The sequence below is a fragment of the Ceratotherium simum genome, chromosome 3, assembly GCF_057802395.1.
Source record: "Ceratotherium simum simum isolate JZ-2026a chromosome 3, ASM5780239v1, whole genome shotgun sequence".
Lineage (NCBI taxonomy): Eukaryota > Metazoa > Chordata > Mammalia > Perissodactyla > Rhinocerotidae > Ceratotherium > Ceratotherium simum.
In genome coordinates, this window is record NC_141902.1 from 56843270 (window position 1) to 56868466 (window position 25197).

General features: G+C 44.1%; 1 protein-coding gene across 6 annotated transcripts in view; it reads left to right on the forward strand.

Annotated features, from left to right (window-relative positions):
* Nucleotides 1-25197, forward strand: part of TLN2 (talin 2) — a 425009-nt gene that overhangs the window by 319617 nt on the left and 80195 nt on the right. For all 6 annotated transcript variants that reach the window (XM_087428086.1, XM_087428077.1, XM_087428092.1 and 3 more), the window contains 9 exons: nt 4395-4488; nt 6449-6538; nt 8550-8672; nt 10287-10430; nt 12050-12211; nt 17964-18104; nt 18539-18720; nt 19843-19975; nt 22310-22411. In XM_087428086.1, the coding sequence (XP_087284212.1) occupies nt 4395-4488; nt 6449-6538; nt 8550-8672; nt 10287-10430; nt 12050-12211; nt 17964-18104; nt 18539-18720; nt 19843-19975; nt 22310-22411 (1171 nt within the window). The remainder of the gene's footprint in view (nt 1-4394; nt 4489-6448; nt 6539-8549; nt 8673-10286; nt 10431-12049; nt 12212-17963; nt 18105-18538; nt 18721-19842; nt 19976-22309; nt 22412-25197) is intronic.

Here is a 25197-nt window from a genome sequence, read left to right on the forward strand (position 1 = left end):
GTAAAGATCTGCCCAGCTGGGGTGTGTGCATTCATTCTCTTGTTATTTCATTTGTTCATTAGACAGATTTTTACCACATGGCTGTTATGGGCTGGGCCCAGCACTGGGTGCTGGGCACACACCGTGAATAAGACAGGGATGGCCCTGGTGGTGTTACGGCAGGAGGCACACACACAGCATGCTTCCCTCATTCCATCTGGGCCTTCAAACATTCCTGCGCATAAATGCCCCTGGAGTTGAGCAACGGGGATCTGATCGCCATTGCCCTCATCTTCAGTCCTCCCTGTTCTTGGCACAGCCAAGCCCTGCCTGTCCTTCATGTGGATGTCCCCAAAGGCCCCAGGATGCCACTGTGCGGACCCAGGCATGGACCAACTCAGCCCTGCCCTGCTCCTGTGTCAGCAGACTTGAATCTTTTGTTCTTTATGGCCTCTGTGATTCTTCCTGCTTTGGGACAAAAAGCTTCCCTTCTGGAAAAGTAATCAAGTATGACTTTTTCTTCTGCTCTTCCTTCTGCTTCTCAGCCCAGGTACATTTGAGGAAGTGGGTCCCTTGGTTTCTGATGCCTAGTGGGGAGGAAGACATCTTCTGTTGAGTTTCTGGCTTGTTCGTCTTGTTCCCGTGTAACTGGTGGGCTCTGGCTCTTTTCTGATGAGTTGGGTGGAGCTGGAGACCTTTTGTCAACTGTTCATCAGCCTTTTCCCTGACCAGGGGCTGGTCTGATGCTCCCTGAACTTAGTCAAGGAAATGGAAAACTAGTTTGCAATTGCATAAAGGAGGGAATGTCCTACCTCTGAGCACCTCCCCTGAGCTGCTGCTCACACCACAGTCATCCTGGCCAGAAGGACCCTCAGGCTGAAGACCTCACACCGACAGCTGCCGGCGTCGGGACCAGCACACGCTAGGTTTTCAGCTGCTTTTCAGTCTCCTGAGGGCTCCCTAGGACCTTGCAGGTGGCTCCTGTTCCCCAGCTGCCCTTTGCTTTGAAGTTCCTGTCTCTAGAGATGGTAAAAACGATGACCCGGCGAGCAGCACTTTCACCCCATAAAACAGAAATATGTAAACTGGGCCTTCTGTCTCTGGGCCTCCTCTAGAATGTTCTCTTCCCTTCGCCCAAATAAGGATCTCACTCAGGCTTGACTTTTCCAATTGCTCCTGTCCATGTCAAGTGCTCCCTTCCTTGCAGAACCCAGGCCCATGGTCCAGGCTTTAATTTTCTTCCATGTTCCCTGTGAGTCCTGCATGTATCTGGCCTTCAGTGTCATACCCCCATCACTGCTTCTTTTGGCTCACTTTCTTTGTGTCGTGTCTGTTCATCGTCTTGCCTCTCCAGCTGGGTTGCAAGCATCTTGCTTTCCTGGAGAGACTTAAGCTATATTATTTTTTAATCCCTGTGCCTTGTGTGTAGCAGAACCCAGGGAAAAGACATATGAGTGCATTTCGGTTTGCTCTTTCCTGCCTTCCTAAGCACCACCTCCCTTGAGGGAGGGATATGTCTGATGTTGCTTTTTTCCCCCTCCAAGCTCCTTATCGAATGATTTGTGCTTAATAGATCATCAGAAGCACAAATTGGTTGATTTCCTTCTCTCACCCCTGCCCCAATTCCATATCTATTTAAAATTGCCCTCCAGGGCTCCCAACCTCCAGTTGAATCAATTCAGTATCTCTGAACACAAAACAACCTGTAGGTTAGAAAGCCTTTTTTTAACGTCTGAGGTTGCAGATGCCAATTTTTTTAAAACTGAGAGTGACTAGATAAGCCAAGATAAAGAATAAAATGCAAGAAAACACTGTCTCTAGATGGTGGAATTATTAACTTTTTTGTATTTTTAAAAAATAAACTTGTATAGCTTTGATCATTAAAAAAAATTGTGGAAAAAATAAAAACTATGGTTCAGGTCTGTTTGGATTTAGATAGAATAGAGGGAGGACACTGCTAATTTTGGCTATATTTTTATGACAGTGTAAGTTGGTTAATTCATAATTTTTTTAGTAGATTTACTGAAATTTTTTTCTTTAAAAATAACAAAATCACTGTTAACATTTTGATATTGTCATTTTTCTATGTGTATATATTTATTTTCACAATTGTGGGTTCATACTGTTGATACTGTTTTGTAAATTTTACTTAATTGTGTATTGTGAATATTCTCCTGTAATGTTAGAAATATGCTATACGTTATGACTTTTAATGGACTCCCAGAATTCTGTTGTGGACCATACATTTATTTTGTTAATCCTTTATCGTTGCATATTTGGGATGCCCCCCATCCTTCACTCTTGTGAATAACTGCTATAATTTGAAACATAAAAATATTACTTTTCATTATCAAATCTACATAACCATTTGCCTCTAGGCTCTTCGTTTATTATTTGGCTATGTAATACAGACTCTAAAATGAGTTATGGGGATGAATGATACCTAAATAATGCTCCTTAGTCATGGATCGGTATTACCCAAGTGACTCATTCAGACATGTAGTGCTGTGCTGGCACTTTTAGGGATTATCCAACCACAAACCCTTAGCTTGTTGGGTTTTTTTTTTTTTACCCCAAGTTTTTATTTGAAAAATTTTCACATCTACAAAATAGTTAAAAGAATAGGACAATGAACAGCTATATATTCTCTGGATTCACCAGTTGTAAACACTCAGTTTTTAGTGGAAAAATCTTTATATAAAATGTATGTTTTTAAAAAATGCAGATAAACAGGAAACGTTGAAAGAAATAAGCTAGATGGGAAGCTTGTGTGATATGTGGAAATACTCTCCAAATCACGATTGAGGGCATTCTGCATCCTTTGTTATGCTGAAATACGCCAGCCTGTCCCCTCAGAAGTGTGTCTTGAAGGCTACCCCACAGAACACCGTGTTGGACTCGCTAAGGGACCTTCTAGTGAATACATCATGGGCTGCAACCCCCAAGGTGGTCAGAACTAGAGATTGTCCTGCTATCTCAGTTCTTGTTTTGCTTGGCACCATGGGGAACACAGTGCTTCCCCAGGACACCTTAATTAAGCACTTTTCCCCAAATAAATGAATCACTAGAGTCAATCTGACGAAAACTATTTTGGGATTCTTTCTTGGGTTCAGGAATGTTTTTCTTCTTCCCATCACCCTAGCTAAATTTAAAATTCAAAGCAATATCTCATCAAATAATTAAGCTGATTGCCCTTGTTCATTGGCAACTTCATTTTCCATCTAATTTGATATTCTGTGGGAAGCTGCAAAGCCAATTTAATAAAATGAGACATCTTTTATATTAGGCAGTGTTAATAATTAACAGCTTTATGTGCCCCATTTTTGTTTCTGTTTGTTTTGTTTTAAGCTGACCATTAGCTGCAGTGGTTAGTAACTGTGAATAAAATCCAGGGCCCTGCCATAAGTGTGGACCAGTTATGACCCTACCAAAAAGTGGTTATGGATCTGGCTTTGGAGTCAGATAGGCAAGGGTTTAAGTCTTGTTTCTGCTCCTTACTCATAGCATCCCTAATTCTCCGTAGGGAATTATCTCCTCTCTCCGTTTTTTCATTTAAAAATGCAAGGGTATTCAATTTTAAGACTTAGTATAAAGCTATAGTAATCAAAATAGTGTGGTATTGGCAAAGGGTTAGAGACATGGATTAATGGAATAGAATAGAATCCAAAAGTAAACTCACACAAATATGGCCAATTGATTGTCAACAAAGTTGCAGAGCAATTCAATGGAGAAAGGATAGCCTTTTAGACAAATGGTGCTGGAATGATTGGACTTAACGATCATTGGAAAAAATCTAGGCTGCCTTTTAAGTTCTAAGAAGAATAAAGACACGTGTAAAATCATACAAGAGTCTCTAATTAATTCCTATTAATGTTAATAAGAAAATAGCTATTTTAAAGAATAATTTTGGGATAGCTTCTAGGAACTAGTCAGTCATGTAGAATTTAATGGAAAGTAGAGATTTTTACTATATGTCTACTGTGTTTTAAAATATACAAAATATTCCAAAATATACAAAGGCTATCCAAAATAGCCTAACTCAGATAATCTTATTCCTTATGGGCTGCTGATAAAGGATCTTGAAGACAGTGTTAATATGATCTCTTTGCTATTTACAACTTTGTCGTGAATTCTCTTATGAATATATTAAAAGATAATGATACTTTCTTAAGAGAACTATTAGTATCCTTTAGGGGTAAATCAAATGAATAATCAGAAGCAGGGTAGGGATTCTCATTCTGTCTTCCCTAGGTATGATTTATTTTTGATTGTTTAGAGCCTTGTGGAAGAACTCTGACTGGGACCCCAGCCTATATAGTGAATTAATTGTATTTCTAATGAACCTGCAAAGCATTGTTGGGGAAATGACTGTTGATCTTAAAAAAAACAAAACACTTTTTCTGTTTCTGTCACAGAGCTGTGACAGAGAGCATCAATCAACTCATCACTCTGTGCACCCAACAAGCTCCTGGCCAGAAAGAGTGTGATAATGCCCTGCGGGAGCTGGAGGTAAGTCCCTGGGAAGGCTGCTGAGGATGAGAGTGTGTGTCTGTCTGCCCTTTCCCTGCGGGGTCTGTTTCTCCTCCTCTGTCCTTGCCCTTTATCTTTCCTGGGAGCCTATTGGGGCCAAAGTTCCAATCCAAGTGGGAAGGAACTGAAGAAGCATTAGGTTTGGGGAGATTATCATCCCTGCTTCCCCTTTTTCCAGGAGAATGAGAGTTATTTTGTTAAAGAATTCTTTATTTCAACAGAAAGAATTCTGTGGTATTGGGTATAGGCTGAAGACGAGCAATTTCTACCTGAAAAGTTTTGGAGTGATTGTTTGGGGGCAATTGGGAGAAACTGAGATGGGTGTGCTTTTCCAGTAAAAATGGTTTCCTCATACATTTTATTTTGTAACTTGTAGGCGGCATATAAGAGGAAACCCAGGAGTAACACTAATTACTATGCGATCAAGGTGGCTGTGGGGTCCCTCGTGGTCCACAACACAGTGTGGGTGCTTTTCGATTTATATTCACGCTTAAGGTTTGTTTGTAATTGAAAATTCATTTATGCCCATAGAATGTATGTGGGTGAACATAAAACGAATGTCCCTACTTGTATGTAAAGCATTCCTAACCAGTGTAGGTTATATTGAAACAGTCAAATGGATATCTCAGTAGATATGGGTTGCTTGTACCCATTGTACCTTTAGTTTCTGGATTATTAGCACGGGTCTGCATGGTGGGAATAGCCTCTGTGCCAGAAGGTGGATTTGACTGCAGCCTCTGAAGGGTTTGATTGAGGCCCAGCCTGACAATGGCAATAGGCTATTGTGCGCAGCTGGAAGTGAGCAGAGGCTTGTTACCACCGGACTGAAGCATTCTGAAAACAGTGGAGGATGTTTCCTACATGGGGTGAATTACTGCCCTATTCCAGTCTGTTCACATATGCAAATATAAATGATATGTGAACTATTGATCTAAATGAGATCTGTTGGCTCAGGTGCAAATATTCTGACCCTTAATGGTATTCTTGATGCCAATATTGTGACGATTTCAGGATTTTTGTTACTAAAACAACTTTGATTATCCAAGGAGTAGGAGGTGGTTATTCAATAAAATGAACTCCTTTAGGTTGCCCCCTTTCCCTCACATCTTTAACTAACTCAGCAGTTTCCCCCATTACTTTCTTCCAACCCTTGGTATCTCAAATAACCTTGTCTTTTTGTTCGTTGTGCCCCAAAGGCTGCTGGGGCCTCAGGTACATTCTCATTCAGTGAGGAGGAGGTTGAATGGCTATCTCCCCAGATTTTCCTCCCCTGGAAAAGTCCCTCATCGGTGATGATCAAAGGTCATCACAACACAAAAGTTAGTGATGATTTTCAATGGCCTGAAGATAAAGAGGGAAGAGGCAAGCCCCATACCCAATTCCTTGATGGGGACCTAAACAATAGTGAACATTTTCTATGCTTTTTAAATTGAAAACAAATGAACCATCCCAGTGGGCAATTTGAGGGAGTTACCTTCTTTCATGTCTACCCATTAAAGTTTCCAGAATTGAAGAGGATTCTACTAATCATGAAGAAATGAGTTAACCTGTCCTTGAAATTTAAACTCCTTGGAGTTATCCAGCAGAGAAATTGTACTAATTTACCATGAATATGTTGCCTTGCATTAACTTTCAGATTTCTATAAGAAAAAAAATCTCCCTCTTCTGTGGATACTGTGCTTCTACGAAATTGAAAACAGGCTTCAATTCTCCTCTCTGTCAAAGCTAACCTGAGACACCCCCTCCTCCCATCAGTATTGTGTTGCTAGCAAGAAATCGGAATTCATGGATACCATGATTTAAATTCTTCTCAAGAATCGGGGTAATTAGGTGATCATGACCAGAATCCTGTACGTGAATGGGAAGTTGATTGGTATTTTATGTTCAGTTTCTCTTGTTCTATAACACTTGCTTTTTAAGTTGTGTTCTCCTTCTGTAGACTGTCAAGGGGATGTTGGATAATCCTAATGAACCTGTTAGTGACCTCTCTTACTTTGACTGCATCGAGAGTGTGATGGAAAACTCCAAGGTAAGCATCTCTGTACTGTGAACAGTCCTCCTGACTGTGGGGAAAAATCTAGACGTGCTTTGTGTGCATCTGCCTGTGGCCACTCTGGATGGCTGCATGCATCATGAAGCCTTATTGTGGAGCCCTCTGCTCAGGTGCTTCTCAGACTTGCCTGTGCATCAGAATCACCTGGGGGGCTTGTTAACCAAAGGTTGCTGGGCCCCACCCCCCAGTTTCTGATTCAGTATATCTGAGGTGGGGCTGATACTCTGCCGTTCTGACCAATTCCCAGATCCTGCCCATGTGGTCAGGAGCCACACTTTAAGAACCACTGCTTATGCCGTGTCACAGATAGGTCTTACTATGAATTGAATTGTGTATTTCCGTCACCTGGGATTGAACTGCTGGGGAAAGCCCTTCAGTGTCTCGGCTTATATGAAACGCTCTTGTGTATTCTTTTTGCCATCCATCTATGCCATGCATTCTCAAGGAGAGTGAAAAATTGGTGTCTTTTTTTTTTGGAGAAGGTAGAACAATCTAAGATAATACAGTGGTTTGTGTCCCAAGCCCCCAGTTTTAACCTTACTCAACAAAATCTTATTTTCCAGTATTTAATCTGATGTGGGTGGCAATTAGGGGGGAGAGAGTTTAAAAAGGCTTCTTAGTGGAGCGATAATAACTTCTAAAAAGGCTGAGAAGCACTGACCTATGGTAATAATATCATTGTTTTTGAAAATGCCTCAACATCAGATTAAAATGAAATGCAGTGAGCTGAATGGCTACTGAGCAGCTGCAGTCTGGCTCTGTACTTGGAGCACGAGGGCATGCTTGTCTATATCACTTGTACGTTAGCTTTGGGGAGACATCTGTATTGATGATGTCAGGAGGCTCGCTTTGCAATGGGCTAAGACAAGAGTTTGCTCTGTTCAGCATCCTTTATGGAATGTGGATTGTCTAAGGGAAGAATGGATACATTTTACATACTTAAAGCCAAAGAAACGGTTCCTTCTTGAAGAGGGATGCAGGGTTAGTAAGAGAAAAATGAAAATACTATACATAAAAATACCCTCTAACTGCTTTGCTTTGCAAGTCCTTATATAAACTGGATTGTTTTGTATATCTAAGCAGTTGTAGAGAATTTATTTCATTTGTCCATCTAAGATGGCTTGTTGACAAATGGAGAGCTCTGTGTTGGGTTCTAGATTTGTCAATGCCATAGTCTCTCCCAAGGGTTGTGTTGAGCAGCCTTCAGTCCACCATCTGCAGCCCTGGAATGTAGGACCTGCCCTCTGGGAGTGTGTTGAGGCCCATACAAGACAGAACACCAGTTATGGGGCAGGCGCCCTGCTTCTCCCCGTGTGACTGTCGATGTGACCTTGCACAGGGTGCTGGACCTCTCTGGGTTGGGATTCTAAACCAACCTTGGATTCTAAAATCCCTTTTAGCTGTTATTTTAAAGGCCTCTGAAGAAAGAATACACCAATGATTTTCAAAATAAGGGGAAATACTTACAAAATTTAGGAAACATCCTTAGTTCATGTTCGGATTGTCATTGTAAATATATATACACACCTCTTAACAAAGACGTACTTAAATTTTTCTGTCAAGTAAATGGTATCAGGAGGGGTGTGTCTTCTGTCTTCTGCCTCTGACTTCACCTAGGGTCTGACAGCTCAGAGGATGTGTCCGATTGTTATATTCTTGGAACTAACAGTTCTCAGTTTAGACCATTCACCCATGAGATGCCCCGTATAGATTTTACTTTATTGATCCGTGTATATTAACTATCTCCTTGAGATATAGATAATTTTTGAATGAAAGGTTCATACTTTGATTATTCATTTCTCTTTATGGAAACTCTTTATGGAAGAGAAATATAATTCTCTTGAATCTCTTCTTAATGCAAATAAAGGGAAATAATGGCAAATACTGTAAATTAAGTTGCTTTGAATGTCAAAGTTGGAAGTGTTGCCCCCTCTACCCCCTGTTTTAAAGGAATGCTGGTCAGAGAATATCACTGGTTGTTTTGCAGGTTCTGGGCGAGTCGATGGCAGGGATTTCACAGAATGCCAAGACCGGGGACCTCCCTGCCTTTGGGGACTGTGTGGGGATTGCGTCCAAGGCTCTCTGTGGGCTTACGGAAGCAGCGGCTCAGGTAAGGGCCTGGTTGGTCTCCCCACCCTGAAATGCAGGCCTTCCAGCCTGTGTCCTATGTCAGATTGTGGAGACCAGGAGTGCCAGATCCTTGTGGGAGGTGTGGGGAAGCTCCAGCTTCAGCTCCTTCTCCAACCACCACCGCAGAAACCATGGGAAAGGCAGTGGCTCCCGGCATGGCTGGGGCGTTTAGACAGAACATCAGCCAGTTGCCCCCAGGAGCAGAAGCAGCCTGGGGAGGACAGTGAGACGCACTGAACACTGCAGACCCAGCATGAGGTTCAGAGGCCAGCTCTTTTTTTTTTTATGGTCATTGTTACAAGTGAGTTGTTTTGGGGAAAAAAACAGGCATTATATAACTCATATTCTCTCTGAGGCTTGAGCATTGCAAAAATCTTAGTCATGCTCTTTTTAGGATCAGAGGGAGAAAAAAATTAGACGCCATCATGCAGAGACATGATTGGGTGTGTTCCTTGCTCTTCTTTGACTGTCCTGTGCATTTCCAATAATTATTGGGCTCATGTGATTAGAGCTTCAAAAATGTCAGCATTTACCTTGAAGGATTTATCATTTGACACTTGCCTTGAGCCTAGTAAATTTTGCTGAACCAGAGGGTTCAGTTTGGGGGATGAAATGGTCTACCCTTATCCCGTCCCTCAAATCTCAGGGGAAATGAATTAAGGTTAAAATCCCTGCTCACAGATTCATTTTCTCCCTGTTATTTGGCTAATGCATCCAAGGGATTTAAAGAGAAGACTTTCTCTTGTAGCCTCTAGTCCTCTTGGAGACCAAATATTGCCTTATTTTTTCCTCCAGGCCATCTTATTCCTTCTTCTTACTTATTATTGGAAATACTGGTGTAAACAATAAGGATACATAAGGCTACAAGACGAGAAACGCTGTTGTAGGGCAGGCTCCAGGGCTGGCTGACCCAGCAGCTCCACGCCATCAGACCGCACCCACTTTTTTCTGCCTCTTCCATCTGCCAGCCAGGGTGTCAGCTTCATGCTGAGGCTAGGTACCCTCATGGCCATGAGATGACTGCCAGAAGCCATCAAGCTGCACCCATCCTTGTTCATGCCCCACAGAAGAGCTTCCTGAGGCTTTCTTAAGAACAAGGAGACTTGGGGCCGGCCCAGTGGTGCAAGCGGTTGAGTGCACGCGCTCTGCTGCAGCAGCCTGGGGTTCGGCGGTTCAGATCCCGGGTGTGCACCGACGCACTGCTTGTCAAGCCATGCTGTGGTGGCGTCCCATATAAAGTGGAGGAAGATCGGCATGGATGTTAGCCCAGGGCCAGTCTTCCTCGGCAAAAAAAAGAGGAGGATTGGCAGATGTTAGCTCAGGGCCGATCTTCCTCACACACACAAAAAAAGAAAGAACAAGGAGACTTTATTCCCAGAAGCCTGCAGCAGACTCCTGCTGGTGTGATCCAGGCCTAAGTTGGCATTGGCCTGTCGATCCCTAAAACCTTATTGACGAGATTATACCCTGACCAACTTGTACCAAGGAGCTCCTGAGCATGACTGCTGCATGTACCTTGCAGGACCGTTGTCCCCCATGGCCTCATCTAGGGGCACAGAGAGCATGAGCTGTGTTTTTGCTCCTCCCTTTCCAGGCTGCATACCTGGTTGGCATCTCTGATCCAAACAGCCAGGCAGGCCACCAGGGCCTTGTGGACCCCATCCAGTTTGCCAGGGCTAACCAGGCTATCCAGATGGCGTGCCAGAACCTGGTGGACCCCGGCAGCAGCCCGTCACAGGTAACCATGGGGTGAGGATATGAGATCTGTTAGTCCTTAAGCTCTTGTAGGTGAGTTGTGAGAAATTAGTAAAGAATACTGTTCTTTCAGAGTTTGCAAAGCCAGCTAAATGCAGCACTGTAGGTAATGAGTGGGGGGATATTGCAAAATATGGTGAAAGTGGAAATGTGTAGGTGCTTTGAAATGGGATGCTGGAAGGCAGTAGGAGTGAAATTATGACCGTGAGATTCATCATTTCAGGGGACATACATTGAGGGTTTGTTCTATATCAGCACTTAGGGTCAACATGAGTAAGACCCTGTTCCCTATGCCCGTGGCTCTTAGTCTGTTGGATAAAGTTTGGAAGATGCAATAATTGGGCTATGATGACAATGCCAGGGATGCACAGAGGAAGGTGTGATGAATTCTCTGAGGGGCTGTCAGTTGTTACTTCACAGAGATGGTGGCACTGAGCCAGGACTCAAAGTTGGGTCACAATCCACAATGCGTAAAGGAGCCACCAAGACATTTTAGGACTAGACAGTATGGTGACATTCCATGACTCTTCTAATGGAGACCCATTCACTTATTAAAGCAGTTTGTGCTGAAAGGAACGAGAAAGTGGCCTATTTGGGGTAGCAGAGGCAGCCTGTGAATGTCATGTCCCCTATGGACCCTTGGGACGGCATTCTTGAGGCAAGAGAAGGACCCAAGTAAAGGAGGCAACACAGGGACCATCTGGACCTAAGGCAGACCTGAGAGTTGCCATGTAAGGCGTCAGCACACCTGAGATTCCTTACCTGTCCAGTTAAGGCCAAAGGGGTGTTAGCAGCCTCAGCAAAGTGGATCAGGTGGATTCAGAAGAGCAATTGGGGGGTGGAGCCTGGGAGATTCCTGAGCCAGACCCTTTAAAAAGATGCCTACACCTTTGGATCCACACCTGTGGATGAGGAAGGAGCTGTTGCACCCTGGTGTATATTTTACTCATCTACACCTGGACTCTCCAATATGGTGGCCACTAGCTACATGTGGTTAGTAAGCACTTGAAATGCAGTTAGTCCAAATCGTGGTGGACTTATAAGTGTAAAATACACACTGGATTTCAAAGACTTGGTATGATAAGAAAAGATTGTAAAATGTCATTAATAATCCTAAATTGATTACATGGTGAAACGAAATATTTTGGATATATTGAGTTAAATAAAATATATTAAAATTAATTTCTCTTGTTTCTGTACTTATTTTAATGTGGCTACTCGAAAATTTAAAATTACGTATGTGGTTCACACTATATTTCTGTTGAGCAGTGCTAGCCTAGACCTTGGACTGTATACTTCCTGGCTGGGAGTTCTAGGGATGACTGACTGCATCCCTTTTAATACTACCTGGAGCCCAGTCCATTCCCACCACTACATCAATACCTCCTTTCCTTTTTTTATTCTCTCTTGCTTAATAATTCTTGGCCTCTCCTTCCTTGAAGTAACTTTGGGGGTGGCAGAGCTGGACACACATGTAATTACATGGGCTCTGGACTTGTGAGTTGAAGAAGAATCCAGGGCTCGGGACCAGGGTGGACTCTTGAACTGACCCCCTCTGCACTGAACTGTGGGATGCCCTCAACCCAGCTCCGTGCTTTATAGGTTCTGTCAGCTGCCACGATCGTTGCCAAGCACACCTCGGCCTTGTGCAACGCCTGCCGCATTGCCTCGTCCAAGACGGCCAACCCAGTGGCCAAGAGGCACTTTGTCCAATCAGCCAAGGAAGTCGCCAACAGCACTGCCAACCTGGTGAAGACCATCAAGGTAGGTCACATAACTGAGGCCTTAGTAGTACTTTTCATACCTGCTGCAGAGGGGAAAGAGGTACAGGATTTAAGCTCTGCTCTCCTAAGACTTATGAAGTGAAGTTTAACTTGTAATTTGATCTCATGATTTAAGTCACTGAGGGAGGAGTCCCTTACTGATGGAGGTATTCATCATGAAAAACCAACAGCCTCAGTCTCTACTAACCTTCTGGATAGTGGGGAGGGGGATCTCTAAATTCTGGACATGAAAAGCTTAGGGGCAGAGATCTGGTGGAAGAGGTTGGCAATGGGACATCTCATGGCACATGCTTGGGTAGCGAACACCTGTGTTTACTTAAACTGTGTTTACATGGAGTGGTTTTTAGGGGGCTGGTAGAGAGCTCTGCCATTGTTGGTAGATATATATGGACCATATCCATATGGGAAAAGGAATGGGAAACTGTGAGAAAAATCACTTGAATCTAAAAAAGAAAAATCAATTTAATCTCTTCTGTGATATCTATTCTGTTTAGGGGGTTAAATATTATAATGGAGTATCAACTTTTTAAAATAGAGCATTCCATTTTATAACAAGTTCATCTTTGTGTCAAAGGCCATGGACAGGTTGGGGAGAGGCGGGGGCAGGGTGCCCTTGTGAGGAGGGAATTGCAATACGTGGGCTGTAATATTTGCAGGTGAGTGATAAGACCAGAAACATAGTCTGCCCTAAGCTGGGGACCACTCAGGCAGCTGACTTTGTGGGAAAATAGTCACAACCTGGACAGCAGACAAAGAGCCTACCACCCCCACCAAGCCTCTGAAAGAGATCGTCATGGAAGGCAAGCTACCACTTCTGTGTAGACCCAGATACGCAGAAGGGAAAGGCATCGGAGTGTTAACACTTTTTATTTAAGAATTTTCACATTGGTTGAGGCAGGATGATCTGCTTCGTTTCTGGGACAAGTCCTGGAGTAAGGGACTTTTCCCTGTTCTCTCTAGAAGATACGACACTACCCACCTCATTTTCCTTTCACTATACAAAGCCAGTTTAATCTCGTGGAGAAATTAGTCAACAGGCTGAGCCAGGCAGAAGCACAGGAGAGAACATGTAGCTGAGCAGCAGTGAAGCTGGCAGGGGAGGGCCCGGGCCAGTTACCCCAGCCAGCAATTTCTCTGCTGTTTAAACAAAGTTAAAAAAAAAAAAATTGAAAACTTGCCTATTTGAAGACAATAATATTAGGTTGAAAATAAATTAAAAAATTAAAGCCAGCGCCCAGGTGCCCCTAGGATCCTGGTAGCAGCTTACCTCAATTGCCATCATAATTGATGGTATTAGAAATTAATAAAGCCTGCATTTTCAAATGTTGATTTTGTGCAAAGCCTATTCCAAGTGTTTCGTGTATATGATTCATTCAGTCCACGCAACCACCCTGTGCTTATCATCCCCATTTTATAGACAGGACACCGAGACGCAAGGAAGTTAAATAACTTTCCCAAGGTGACCTGGCCAGTAAGTGATGGGTCAGAATTCAAACCCAGATCCCAGAGCCACTGCTGTTTCCGCTCTCTGTCCTGCTCTCGGCCCTGGCATGCTGCTCCAATCTTCGGCATGGAGAGACTAATTCATCTCACCAACCTAGGAAGAAAAACCTTGCTTGATGTGTTTGAGGATGGCGGGGTGGAAAGACAGCAATAAAGTTGAAAGTAGTGACGTCAATGGTGGTGGGTGTATAATTAACTTATTTCAGTTAAACTTAGCCATTTTCTAATCATTAAAAAACAGACTATATTTAGATGGGCCAAGGGAGAAAAAAAGGAAAGAAACTATCCTATAGAAATTCCTGGAAACCTTTCTTTTCTGCCTCCTCCTCGGTTTTAAATCCTGACCTGTCTGTATAAAGCGTCTCTGTTAAGACCTCATCTTCTTTTCAGATTCTCCTCACGGTGTCAAACCCCCTTTGCAAGTCTCTGCAGCAGATGAGCTCTTGTGATGACCTAGAGATAGGCCAGTGCAGAAACATCAGAGGAGGGATGCAGGGTGCTTGTAATGTGAAGAAGATGAAGGCCTCATCGCCCGTGAGCACCCTGGGATTCAGCAACAATGCCCAAGAACAGAAATGAAACTATTGCCCCTCAACTCGCCGAAATGTGCTTGGTTTTTCATTTCCCATCTGGTAGCAGTGTTTCCCGGGGCAGTGAGCTATGTTTTTACTAATAGGAAACTGGTAAAGGTCATTTCACTGTAGCACACTGTACTGTATACTGAATAGATTTCTTGTTTTAAGGAATGGTTAAGAATCCTGTCAAATAGCAAAAAAAAAAGAATATTTAATTCCCTAAATGCTTATGACAGCTGCCCTCATAGCTGCATTTTGCTCTAAGTTTTACGCTTCTTGGTGCTTTTTTGTTTTTCTTTTAACCATGAGGATGTGCCCAAGCATAAATCCCAGCTGCCACACCTTTATGGTCACAAAGAAAGGAGGGGAACCCTGCCCAAGGAGCGTTGGAGAGCTGGGGGCAGATGACCTGCAGTGGGTTATCAGCACCCATTAGAATGTGTGCCTCCAGGCGTCTTAAATCTCTCCTGATGGCATTCTTTAAAATCCCAAGGCATGGCTCCATAGGAATAAATATCTGCAGCCTACTGCCTGTTGGGCATTGCTCTAAATGCTGGCAAGTTATAAGCACACGGACCCCTTACCATGGTTGCTGTCTTTCTACTGGTCACCACATAAGGCAGTTCTGCCTGCTTTTCTCTCTTCAGTCAGCTTATTACCTAGTCTCGAATCAGATGTGTGGAATGGAATGTTATTTTAAATGTGCAGTCGCTCAGGTTTAGGTGCCAAGTAGAAATTGTGCAACAGCAGCTTTTGTTTTTCTGAAAAGTTGGAGCTTGGCTTTGCCTCTCACAGCAGAGTTGAAGCTCGGGGTTTTGAGATTAAGCATTTCCAGTGTGTACCAAAGACACGAGATCCAGCTCTCATTCATCCATTTTGACTTGGCTGTAAGTATGTTTTCTTGATCATCCTTGTTGGGATTGGTAGAGTAGATTTCTTCAGAAGAAAAAGAAGGAAAAAACCTGTTGGGCTCCTCTTCCTCCTTCTTCTTGTTGCCTTTGTCTAAGATCAGTAGGAGAGAAGGGAGCTGGGGGTCTTGGGTTTTGGTTTGAGGCATGACCTTGGCGTAGCTTGTCACTTCCTGGGTGTTGGTTTTATCATCTGGAGCATTGGAGATTTGAAATTAAATGATCTTTAAGGTCCCTCCTAACCCCGGAAGTCCATGGATCTTTGATTCAGTTCATATGCAGAAATTGTGTCTCTTGGATCCCTGTGAGATTTTGCTAAGTGAGAACATTCAGAGGAGCTGAACCCAGGGGTCGAGAGGGCCGTTTTCCTGAGGGGGCCTGGGCATTTGGCGAAGTGAATTTACCCTTTCCTTGTTATGGCTGGTGTACTATACATTCTGTGACATGGAATGTCTACATGAAAACTGGCACAGCTGCTTAAAATTTAACCAGCGGGCAGATTTGCATGTTCAGTTTACTTGGGTGGCTCAGCCATCCCCAGAGTGGAAGCCGCATTCAGAAGTGAAATAGCATCTGTGCAAGCCAGCGTTTCTGATGCTAAACGCTTCCTTCAGAGGCAGTAGCTTTTCCTTTTTGAAGGTGACAAAAAGTGGTTGATGTAACTTGGCATTGGCATTCGTTTCCATGTTATTCAAGGTCCTGCCCTGTGAATAGCAGTGGGCTGTGATATGTGACTTTAGGCCTCGTGCTCAAAAAAAAAAAAAGTCCTTTCTTCCTCCTATTGGTGCGGTTTATGGAACTGCACAATTAGAAAACCATTCCTTGGGATTTACCTAGGGTAATCATCTTTTCAGTTTGAGTAAGTTCAACTAAGGGTTGGTGGCTCCATCAGATGCCTGCCTTCCCAAAAGACCGGGAGCGTTGTAGACAGTAGAAAAGGGGATGGGAAGGGTGTGGAGAGGTGAGAAGCAGATAACTGAGCCTGAGCTGCACCAAGTGGAGGTTTAGCATCTCCCATTGGGCTAGGAGCCATATCATCCCAACCGGAGGGGGTGTGATTGGCCACTGGTGCAGCTGGGACACAAGTTCATTTGACACCGAAGTCCGCTCCTGCCGTCTGCTGCCTTCACTGGTTTGCCTGTGCTGGGACCACTCCTGTCAGGCTCCTGCTATGTGGCCTAGAAGAATGATAGAATGAGTGAGGTTAGGGAGAGGTCAGTGCCTATCTGGTGGGAAGAGCATGAGCAGAGGCAAGCCATGCACAGTATTTGAGAAGACAGTAAATTAGCTAGGCTCATGGGAATTCCTTTCAAAATATTACTGTGGTGGAGTGTAATTATTGTCCTAAGCTGCCAAGGCTTGATTGGAATGTACTTGTTATTTAGAAATAGCCTTTAAGCTGACCTGCCTGCCTGCTCTTACCTTATTGAAAAACAGAAATGCTCCCATCTCAGATCCGGTTTGTTTCATAATGCTGATGCCTCTGGTTATTAGTGCACTAATTGTCCAAATTGGCTTTTATGTATTGCTTATAACAGTTAAATTAAAAGTTTAATTGGTCATTTAACAAGGAAATTTACATTCTTCTGCAAACATAACTGCCTTCTCAAATGTAGCCCTTTGCTGGGAGGCTGGGGTGCTGTTGCTAGGTCACAGGCTGTTGGTTCTAACAGTCTTGTTCTCGGGGAGGTGGAGTCCAGGGTTGGGGAACCTTGAATCCAAGTGTTAATCATTTGTAAGGCAGCCTGGCATGGATCACAGGCCACATTCCTGGATTCTCATGCATCTAGGTCATTAATCAGCATTGTGACTGATCATTCAATGCCAGTGTTACCTGCTGATAATTTGAAAAAGAAAAAAAACTGTTGAAGAATAAGATACATAGACAAAAAAACACACATCATTTGTGTAGAGCTCAGTGAATTTTCTCAAGCTGAACACACCTAGGTAACTACAACCAGATCAAGAAACAGAAAATGGCCAGCCCCCAAAAGCCCCCTTTCTGCTCCTTCAGCCTCAGCTGCTCCAAGGGGTGACCTAACTGCTAACTCTCAATTAGTTTTACCTGTTTTTGTACTTTGCACAAATGGTATCATACAGCAGGTGCCCTTTTGTGTCTGGCCTCTATCAATATTATGTTTGTAAGATTTGTCCACGTTGTTGGGTGTAGTTCTAGTCTGTTCCTTCTCATTGGATTCCATTTTGCTCATTTCAAAATGGCGGACATGCAAGCCCTACCTCCGTCACTCATTCCAGGACATCCAGGTAAAACATGGAAAAGGTTGAAAGTGCTACACAATATAAAGTGTTTTTATAGTTTGGGAGGGAATAGCCTTAATCAGAATGAAAATGGAGGGGAAGAGCCCAAGGATTATAGTCTTAAAAGTGAGTCTTAAAAGAAAGTGGTTCAGCTACAGGATTTGGGGACATAGCTCCTAGGGGGTGAAAAGCCAGATGCTATTTGAATCTATGTTTCTGCCTCATGTGAGTGGGAAGTTGACATACCATGAGGTCAGCTCTCCTGTGAGCCACATGTTCAGCTTTATTTCTTAAAATTGCTATCTGGGCCCCTTTGCTTGATGGCAGCAATCTCTCCAATCCAATTCTTATTTATTGTTTATGAATTCACCAAACATTTTCAGTATTCCCATTAAACCACCTTCTTTCACTGGGAGGTGATTACTGTGGTGCAGGAGTAATTTGTACTTCTCGGTGGTGTGAGGTCTCCCATGTTTTCTCCCATCAGGCCCTGGATGGGGATTTCTCTGAAGACAACCGCAACAAGTGTCGCATTGCCACTGCCCCCTTGATCGAGGCCGTGGAGAACCTGACAGCATTTGCATCCAACCCTGAGTTTGTCAGCGTTCCCGCCCAGATCAGCTCTGAGGTAGGGAGTCTTTGGCTAGTTTTGTGTGGCACTGAATGAGCATGAACAGTTAAGAACTCCAAAAGCTCTGTCAACCTGTAGGGTACTATTTCTGTTGTTGATGATACATGCACAGAGTTAATGAAACTCAATGTCTACACATCTTTTAAGAGGTAATGCCTTAGCTTTATATGTTGAGAACAATCTCTGTGCATAGGTTTGGGGCTAAATCTTTGTCGGTGTGTTTCACACTGGAAAATATTTAAGGAGCAAACATGGATCCATGTTCTTACCATCCAGGCCCTGTATGAGTCAGCCTCCATGGTTCCCTGCCCTCGCTACCCCCTTCCAAAGGGCAGAGGTAATGACTTGGTAAAGAACAGGACCTTCCAGGGCCCAACTCATTCACTCAGTCTGTGTGCCCTGCCCTTGACCCTTCTGCTGTTTGATTCCAGGGCTCCCAGGCACAGGAACCGATCCTGGTCTCAGCCAAGACCATGCTGGAGAGCTCATCATACCTCATCCGCACTGCACGCTCGTTGGCCATCAACCCCAAAGACCCGCCCACATGGTCTGTGCTAGCCGGACATTCCCACACTGTGTCTGACTCTATCAAGAGTCTCATCACATCTATCAGGTTGGTTTCTGCCTCAGAAATTGCTAGGGGCTTGCATCTGAATGGGGCAGTAGGGGAATAAACCCATCAGGACTTTCATTTAATAGCACTGTGGTTGATCACTGTCATCCTCTTTTTCTTTATCTCTTTTGGACCAGTGGTAGCACTGGTCACAACAATAATAGCAAACTTAAGCACTTATTATATGTCAGATACTGTTGCAAGCATTTCACCTACATTACCTTATTTGCTCATCACAACAACCTTGTAAGGTAGATACTGCCATTGTCTCCATTTTACTGATGAGAGAGTTCAGGCAGAAAGGATTTAGTTAACATTCCCAAGGTCATCCCCAAGCCTGATGGCTCTATTCCTAGTCCTTCTTAGCATTGTACCACATTGTCTATACCTAGGAGCTTAGACAGAGAGCACCCCTGTTTATTTAACAGGATTTGAGGTTACTTTATTTTGCTAATAAGACAAAAGGAATATTTTAGGTCCCGCAGTAACTCTGGGCATCTCTCATCTCCTTGGTGATGGTAGAAGGCTGAAAAAACATCCCCTGTGTAGATATAATATTTCTGAAGTTGACCAAACTTGATACCCCACAACATGGAATGCATCCCTTTCCTTAGTTATATTTTGTTTTTCAATTGCTTTTGAAACTCAGGACCACAGTTAACTTCCTTAATACCTTGCAAAGAAAAATCCACTAAATATTTTAACTCTTACCACAGTGTAGGACTTTGTAAATAGTATACAACATAGAGGGCATACAATGTTTGTGCTGGAAATAGCACTGACCTTTTTTTTTTTTTTTAAATAAAGGTCCTATGCTTAAGCCAGTGAATGGAGAATCCAAATCCAAATTGTTTCATTTGCAGTTGCCTGGCATCAGCCTGCAACGGAGGGCAGCACCATATCCTTCCCACCAGAAATAAGTAGAGTTAGCGCAAGTGTTAAATTAAGAAATGCATGGGCTATACAGAGAGGCATTGCCAAGCAAAGGTCAGAAATTCACTCCTTAAATAAAGCAATCGAGTCGGATAGAGAGTAGACAGGCTTCTGGCCCACCAATGCTGGAGTCGGTTTTGGGACTTGAGCCCCATGGAGCCTGTATTTGACTCCCCCTGTTCCTTCCAGAGACAAGGCCCCTGGACAGAGGGAGTGTGACTACTCCATTGATGGCATCAATCGTTGCATCCGGGACATCGAGCAGGCCTCGCTGGCGGCTGTCAGCCAGAGCTTGGCCACGAGGGATGACATCTCTGTGGAGGTATGCTGGGGCTCTGTGGCCATCTCAGAAGCCTCTGGAAGTGCTGAAGAATCTCAGCATCAGGCTTTGGGGAATGGGGGATGGAATCAACACGTTTTTGATGCTCGAGTTTCATCATTGGACCACCTTCCCCTGGAACCAGCATGGGAAGTTTTTGGATGGGATAGGGCAAATACTAATTAGAGAATGATAATTTGGTTAAGGGACACATGTACTGGTGGAGGTGGAAAGTTCAAACATGGCTGAAATTTGGGGGAAAGATGATCAGTGTCAGATAAGAGTGTGTCAATAAGGTGGGATTACCATATTCAGTTTAACACATCAGTAGAGCAGACCTAAGGGTGTAAATTTTGAATGTTTCTCTGTCATATTTCATCAATGCACTTTTTGACTAATGGGCAAATTAGCATTAAATTCTATGCATTTTTTCTATTCAGAGATAGAGAATTCTGCCCTGAGTTACTCAATATCTACTTCTGGGGGACCTTGTGCATTCTGTTATTAATTCAGAGCCACTTTGCCCTCTCTTGCCAATTTTTCAAAGTTGAGAATAGAATTTTCCTACTCTGCTCCTTTGAGTTTGTTTCTATTACCTGTCCAAAGGCCCCAGATTCATACTTCATTCTCTCTGTTGAAAGTGCCTGAGACTCAGAAGGTGCTTAATAAATGTGGATGGTCTGGTTTTACTGCTGTTTCCCATACTGCCACTGAATTCATCAACGGTGGACTTTGGCCCCAGTCTCGAAGCAGTGGGCCCAGAATTGGTGTTGCTCATTTTTATTAATAGAGCTGTCTATTTCACCCCAGCTTCACCTCTCTCCCCCATTTCCAAGGAAAGAAAAAAGGAATAAGCATTCTCATCCTGTGCGGAATGTTAGAATTATTGTTAACCTGTTATTAAAGTAGAATATGTAGACAGAAAATTGTGCCGCTTAATGAATTACCACCAACTGAGCATGCTCTTTAACTAGCACCCTGATCAGAAAACAGAGATGACCAGCACCTCGGACTTCCCCCTGGCACCCTATCCTTGTACCACCCCTCCTAAAGCATATCTTCTGTCTCGACTTCCTCCTTAGGAAGAAAAGCCCTCCCTTTTAGCTGCGTGTGCTCCCTAATTATACCATATTTAATTTAACAAGCCATCTGTAATAAGATAACTTTGCTGGACTATTTTTGCATTTTTGACTATAATTGCATTATAAGTAGTAAGATAATAATTAGCAAAATAAGAACCTTGGAAGTTGAAGGTTTCTCTCTACCTGCCTCCATCTCTCTGTCTCTGTCTCTTGTTTCCTTTTCTTCCCAGGGTTTTGTTTTCAAGTTTGCATTTTAGGCTGCTCATTTCATTGACTAAACTTGTTCAAAGCCCTCCAGCCTGTGTGCAGCATTGCCCAATGGGAAAGCAGCATAGTCCAGAGTCTCGTTTCTGATGAGCAGGACATTGTCACTTTGCCAGGAATCGTCCTGTTCCATGCTGGCATGTGCAGACCTAAAATGTCCAGTGTTCTGATCTATTAATCCTGAATCTATCAAATGAAGCTCTTAAGAAGATTCCTATAAAGGGATCTGATCTTTCCTGCTACCAGCCAATAATCTCCATCTTGGAATTCCCCATCTCCTTCATACTTCAGCATCATCAAGATACCTTGCCCCCTCTCTTTACAGTGTGAATTCACTTCCTTGGGATAGAGAGACTAAACTGTCTCTCAAACCTGAGAAGAAGTGCCTTGAGGCTGCTATTTTCAATGTTAGCATCCACATCATCAAATGCAGTGAACTGAGAGCCTGAGCTGAGCTCAGTGGGTATCTCCTCTGACATTTTCACAGTGCACTGTCTGGGAAATGGTGCTGCTTTCAGAGAGCTGATCCCATTTTTACGTCACTCTCATCTACCCTCCCCCCTTAAGGGGTTTTTAGTTCTGAGGACACAGCAACCTGGATGTCCCCTCAAACCCTACCATTAGCTCTCTCCATTTAGGCAAAGTTGTCTTCCCTTCTTGGAATGCCACAGCTGTTCCACATTTCCAGTAATTATGCTGAATAACCCAAAGCAAAGATACCAGTAGCATCACTTGTCGCTGTGGTTGGCAGGAGTGAGAGGCCAGTAGGAAGTACCTTGCATCACTCATGGGTGGAGCTGTGGGGTCTAGCCCAGGGGAGCTGAGGGTGCCTGGGAAGGGCCAGGTGGAGTGGTGACTTGATGGCACACCCAGACATTTTGATATCCATCTCTTGTGGCCTCCGTTGTCTTTCGCACAGGCCTTTTTAAATCGGTGCAGCTATGTGGCGAACCATTGTGGAATGAGTTTGACAGCTCTCTCTCCTTATCAGGCCCTGCAGGAGCAGCTAACTTCGGTGGTCCAGGAAATCGGGCACCTTATTGATCCCATTGCCACGGCGGCTCGAGGAGAAGCAGCTCAGCTGGGACATAAGGTAATGTGCACTGAGGGGATCCTGCTGAGAGTGTGTGAGAGAGAGATGGCGGGGGTTATTGATTTTGTTGTTATTCCTAGAAGCCCGGTGCCAGATATTGTGCCTGCATTTAATGCTGGCTCAAACTGCAGAAAATAGCAGTTTTCAACTCCCTCTGGCATCTTCTCCAAAAATGACCACTTCAGGATCTCTTTTCATCTGGAGTTGAGATGAAAACTAGAGGGAAGTTATGGCCAGACTTTTCAGCCAACAAGGCATTTACAGTCACCTGTCGCTCTTGACCTTGGCTGGGGTAAGCCAGAGGCTGGAGTTGATGTTCCTAGCCTGATGTCTGCCATCTTGTGTCTCTGGCTGGCCAGCCTCCTTCTAGTGTGTTTAGGGGTTCATCATTCTTCCGTGGCTTCTAATATAGTGTCTATTTGCACACATGAGGAAGCAAAGCACACTTACAAACTTCACTCTGGATAATTACAGCCTCCCTCTGTGGCCCCTCCAGAGGAGCCCTTCACTGTGGGTTCAGGCCCACATGTTGTAAGTGCTGAGTGATGTTTTGCCTGTTTGGGGTTCACTTTGCAAATCCTTCAAGGATAGTTGCCTTGGCAAGCAGCCTGTGCCTCAGCAGAGAGAGGGCAAAAATTGGATTTATAACAACCTTCAGGGTTTTCCAGCATTTATCAGTGCAGCCGTCAGTATCGATGTGGATATCAAGAAATCCAGTAACCAAAATCTTCTCTGCAGGTGTCGATTTTAGAAAATCAATATTCTTGCTTTTTCAAATTACAGAACAGCTTAAGGGCGTACTAAGCTTCCTGCTGGTTCTAAGGAGAAGTTTTTGAGATTGAAAATGGCTAGTTTCTCTCTGCCTTTTCAAGTGTGGCAAACTTCATTTCTCAACTGAGTTCCTTTATCATAAGAAAAGGGCTCATTCACCTGTATGAAGAGGTTTGGGAGGCTGGGGGACTGGCCTGGAGGCTGGAGCTGCTGCCTGTGTGCCCACTGTGGGGAAACTGAGTTTGGCAGAGAAGCCAGACTTCGTTTTAGCAGTTACTTTTGATTCCAGTAGGAATTTCGTGAGAAAATATTTCTAGACTTCTAGGACAGCATCCTTGTCTCTGCAGATATGCTGTTAGGGTGGAAGATTAATACCTGTGTCAGAGGGTGGCATCAAAAGAAAAATAATATAGTTATGTCACTTGAGTTATCCGTTTACTCTTGGCCCTTTGGCTAAACCAGTCTCACTTCCTAAAAGGGACTTCTGGACAAAGGCAGCCTAGGAGCCCTCTCTCCAGAGGTGTTGTGGACTGAGTTGATACCCACATGGTCCCAGTGCTTTGTTACGGTGCTCAGGGGGGCCCAGGTCAGCCGCTGCAGCATCACTGGGAGGGATGAATGCAGATTCTCAGACCCCACCTGTGTCAGTTTCCCCACAGCTGCTGTGACAGATTCCTACAGCTCGGTGGTTTAAAGCAATAAAAATCCAATCTCTCTGAGTTCTGGAGGCCAAAAGTCCAAAATCAAGGTGTTGGCAGGGTGAGACTCTTTCTGGAGACTCTAGGGGAGAATCTTTGCCTCTTCCAGCTCCTGGTGACTCTGGGCATTCCTCGACTGTTTCCTGCCAATCCCTGCCTCCTTAGTCACATGGTCTCCTGCTTTTCTGTCCCTCTTCCCTTCTTCTGTCTCTTATAAGGATACTTGTTATCAGATTTGGGGCCCACCTGAGTAATCTAGGATGATCTCATCATAAGATCCTTAAATACATCTGCAAAGACCCCTTTTTCCCAGTAGGATCACAGTCACAGGGTCCAGGGATTTGGACATGGACATAGCTTTTTTGCAGCCAGCATTCAACCGACTCTGCCACCCTAGGCCTAGGGAATCAACATCGTGCACCAAATACTCGAAATTCTGTGTTATTTTAACTTCTCTGCTAACCCAGGCGAGCATGTTTCCTGACCTGTCGTGTCTCTCAAGAACAGAAGGTGTTAGAGTCCTTGCTGAGCTCCCTAAATGCAGGAAAAAGCACATCCCTTCAAAGCCCTTTGCCCACAATATGTGAAGAATAACGGCAGGCAGCATTTATTGAGTGCCTACACATGGCAGGCATGTGCTCAGGGCTTTTCTGTGCGCTAATTTAATCCTCTTAACAGTCTCTAAGAGCTTAGTGCTATTATTACTCCCCACTTGACAGAGGAGGAAACTTAAGTTTAGTAATAGGAAGCAACTTGCCTATGATTTCTCAAGAAGGAATTGGCAGGATTCCAATCCAGTAGCTCTGCAGCTAGAGCTCGCTCTCTCTGTCACCCAGCCATCCTGCCTCCGTGAGGCAGTCGGACGCCAGGTTAGTTGTGCTTCATTGTTGTCGGCACACAGCAGCCTTTGACGTTTTACAGTAGCACTGGCGAAATGTACTTTTAAAGATAATAAAACTCATCCAGAAAACATGTCAGATTCTAATGCATTAAACATTTGGACTCCTTTAGTAGATACAGGACCCATCCTGAGCCCTGAGCCCTGACTGCTGACGGCCCATCAGTGCACTGTTCCCTTTGGTAGCGACACCAGTGCCCTTCGTCGGGGAGAGGATGAAATCCAATACAAATGTGTAGGGCCGCCGCCTGGGATTGTGCAGGCTGGGCCTTACACAAAGGTGTTTTGCCCAAATCCACCCAAGTCATGTGCCTTAGCATCAAGCGTATCTGCCCAGAGGATGGGGAGCCCCATTAAAATTCACACAAAGCATCATGAGGGCCAGCAGCAGCCCTGTTCAAGTGCTTTGAAACCTATCT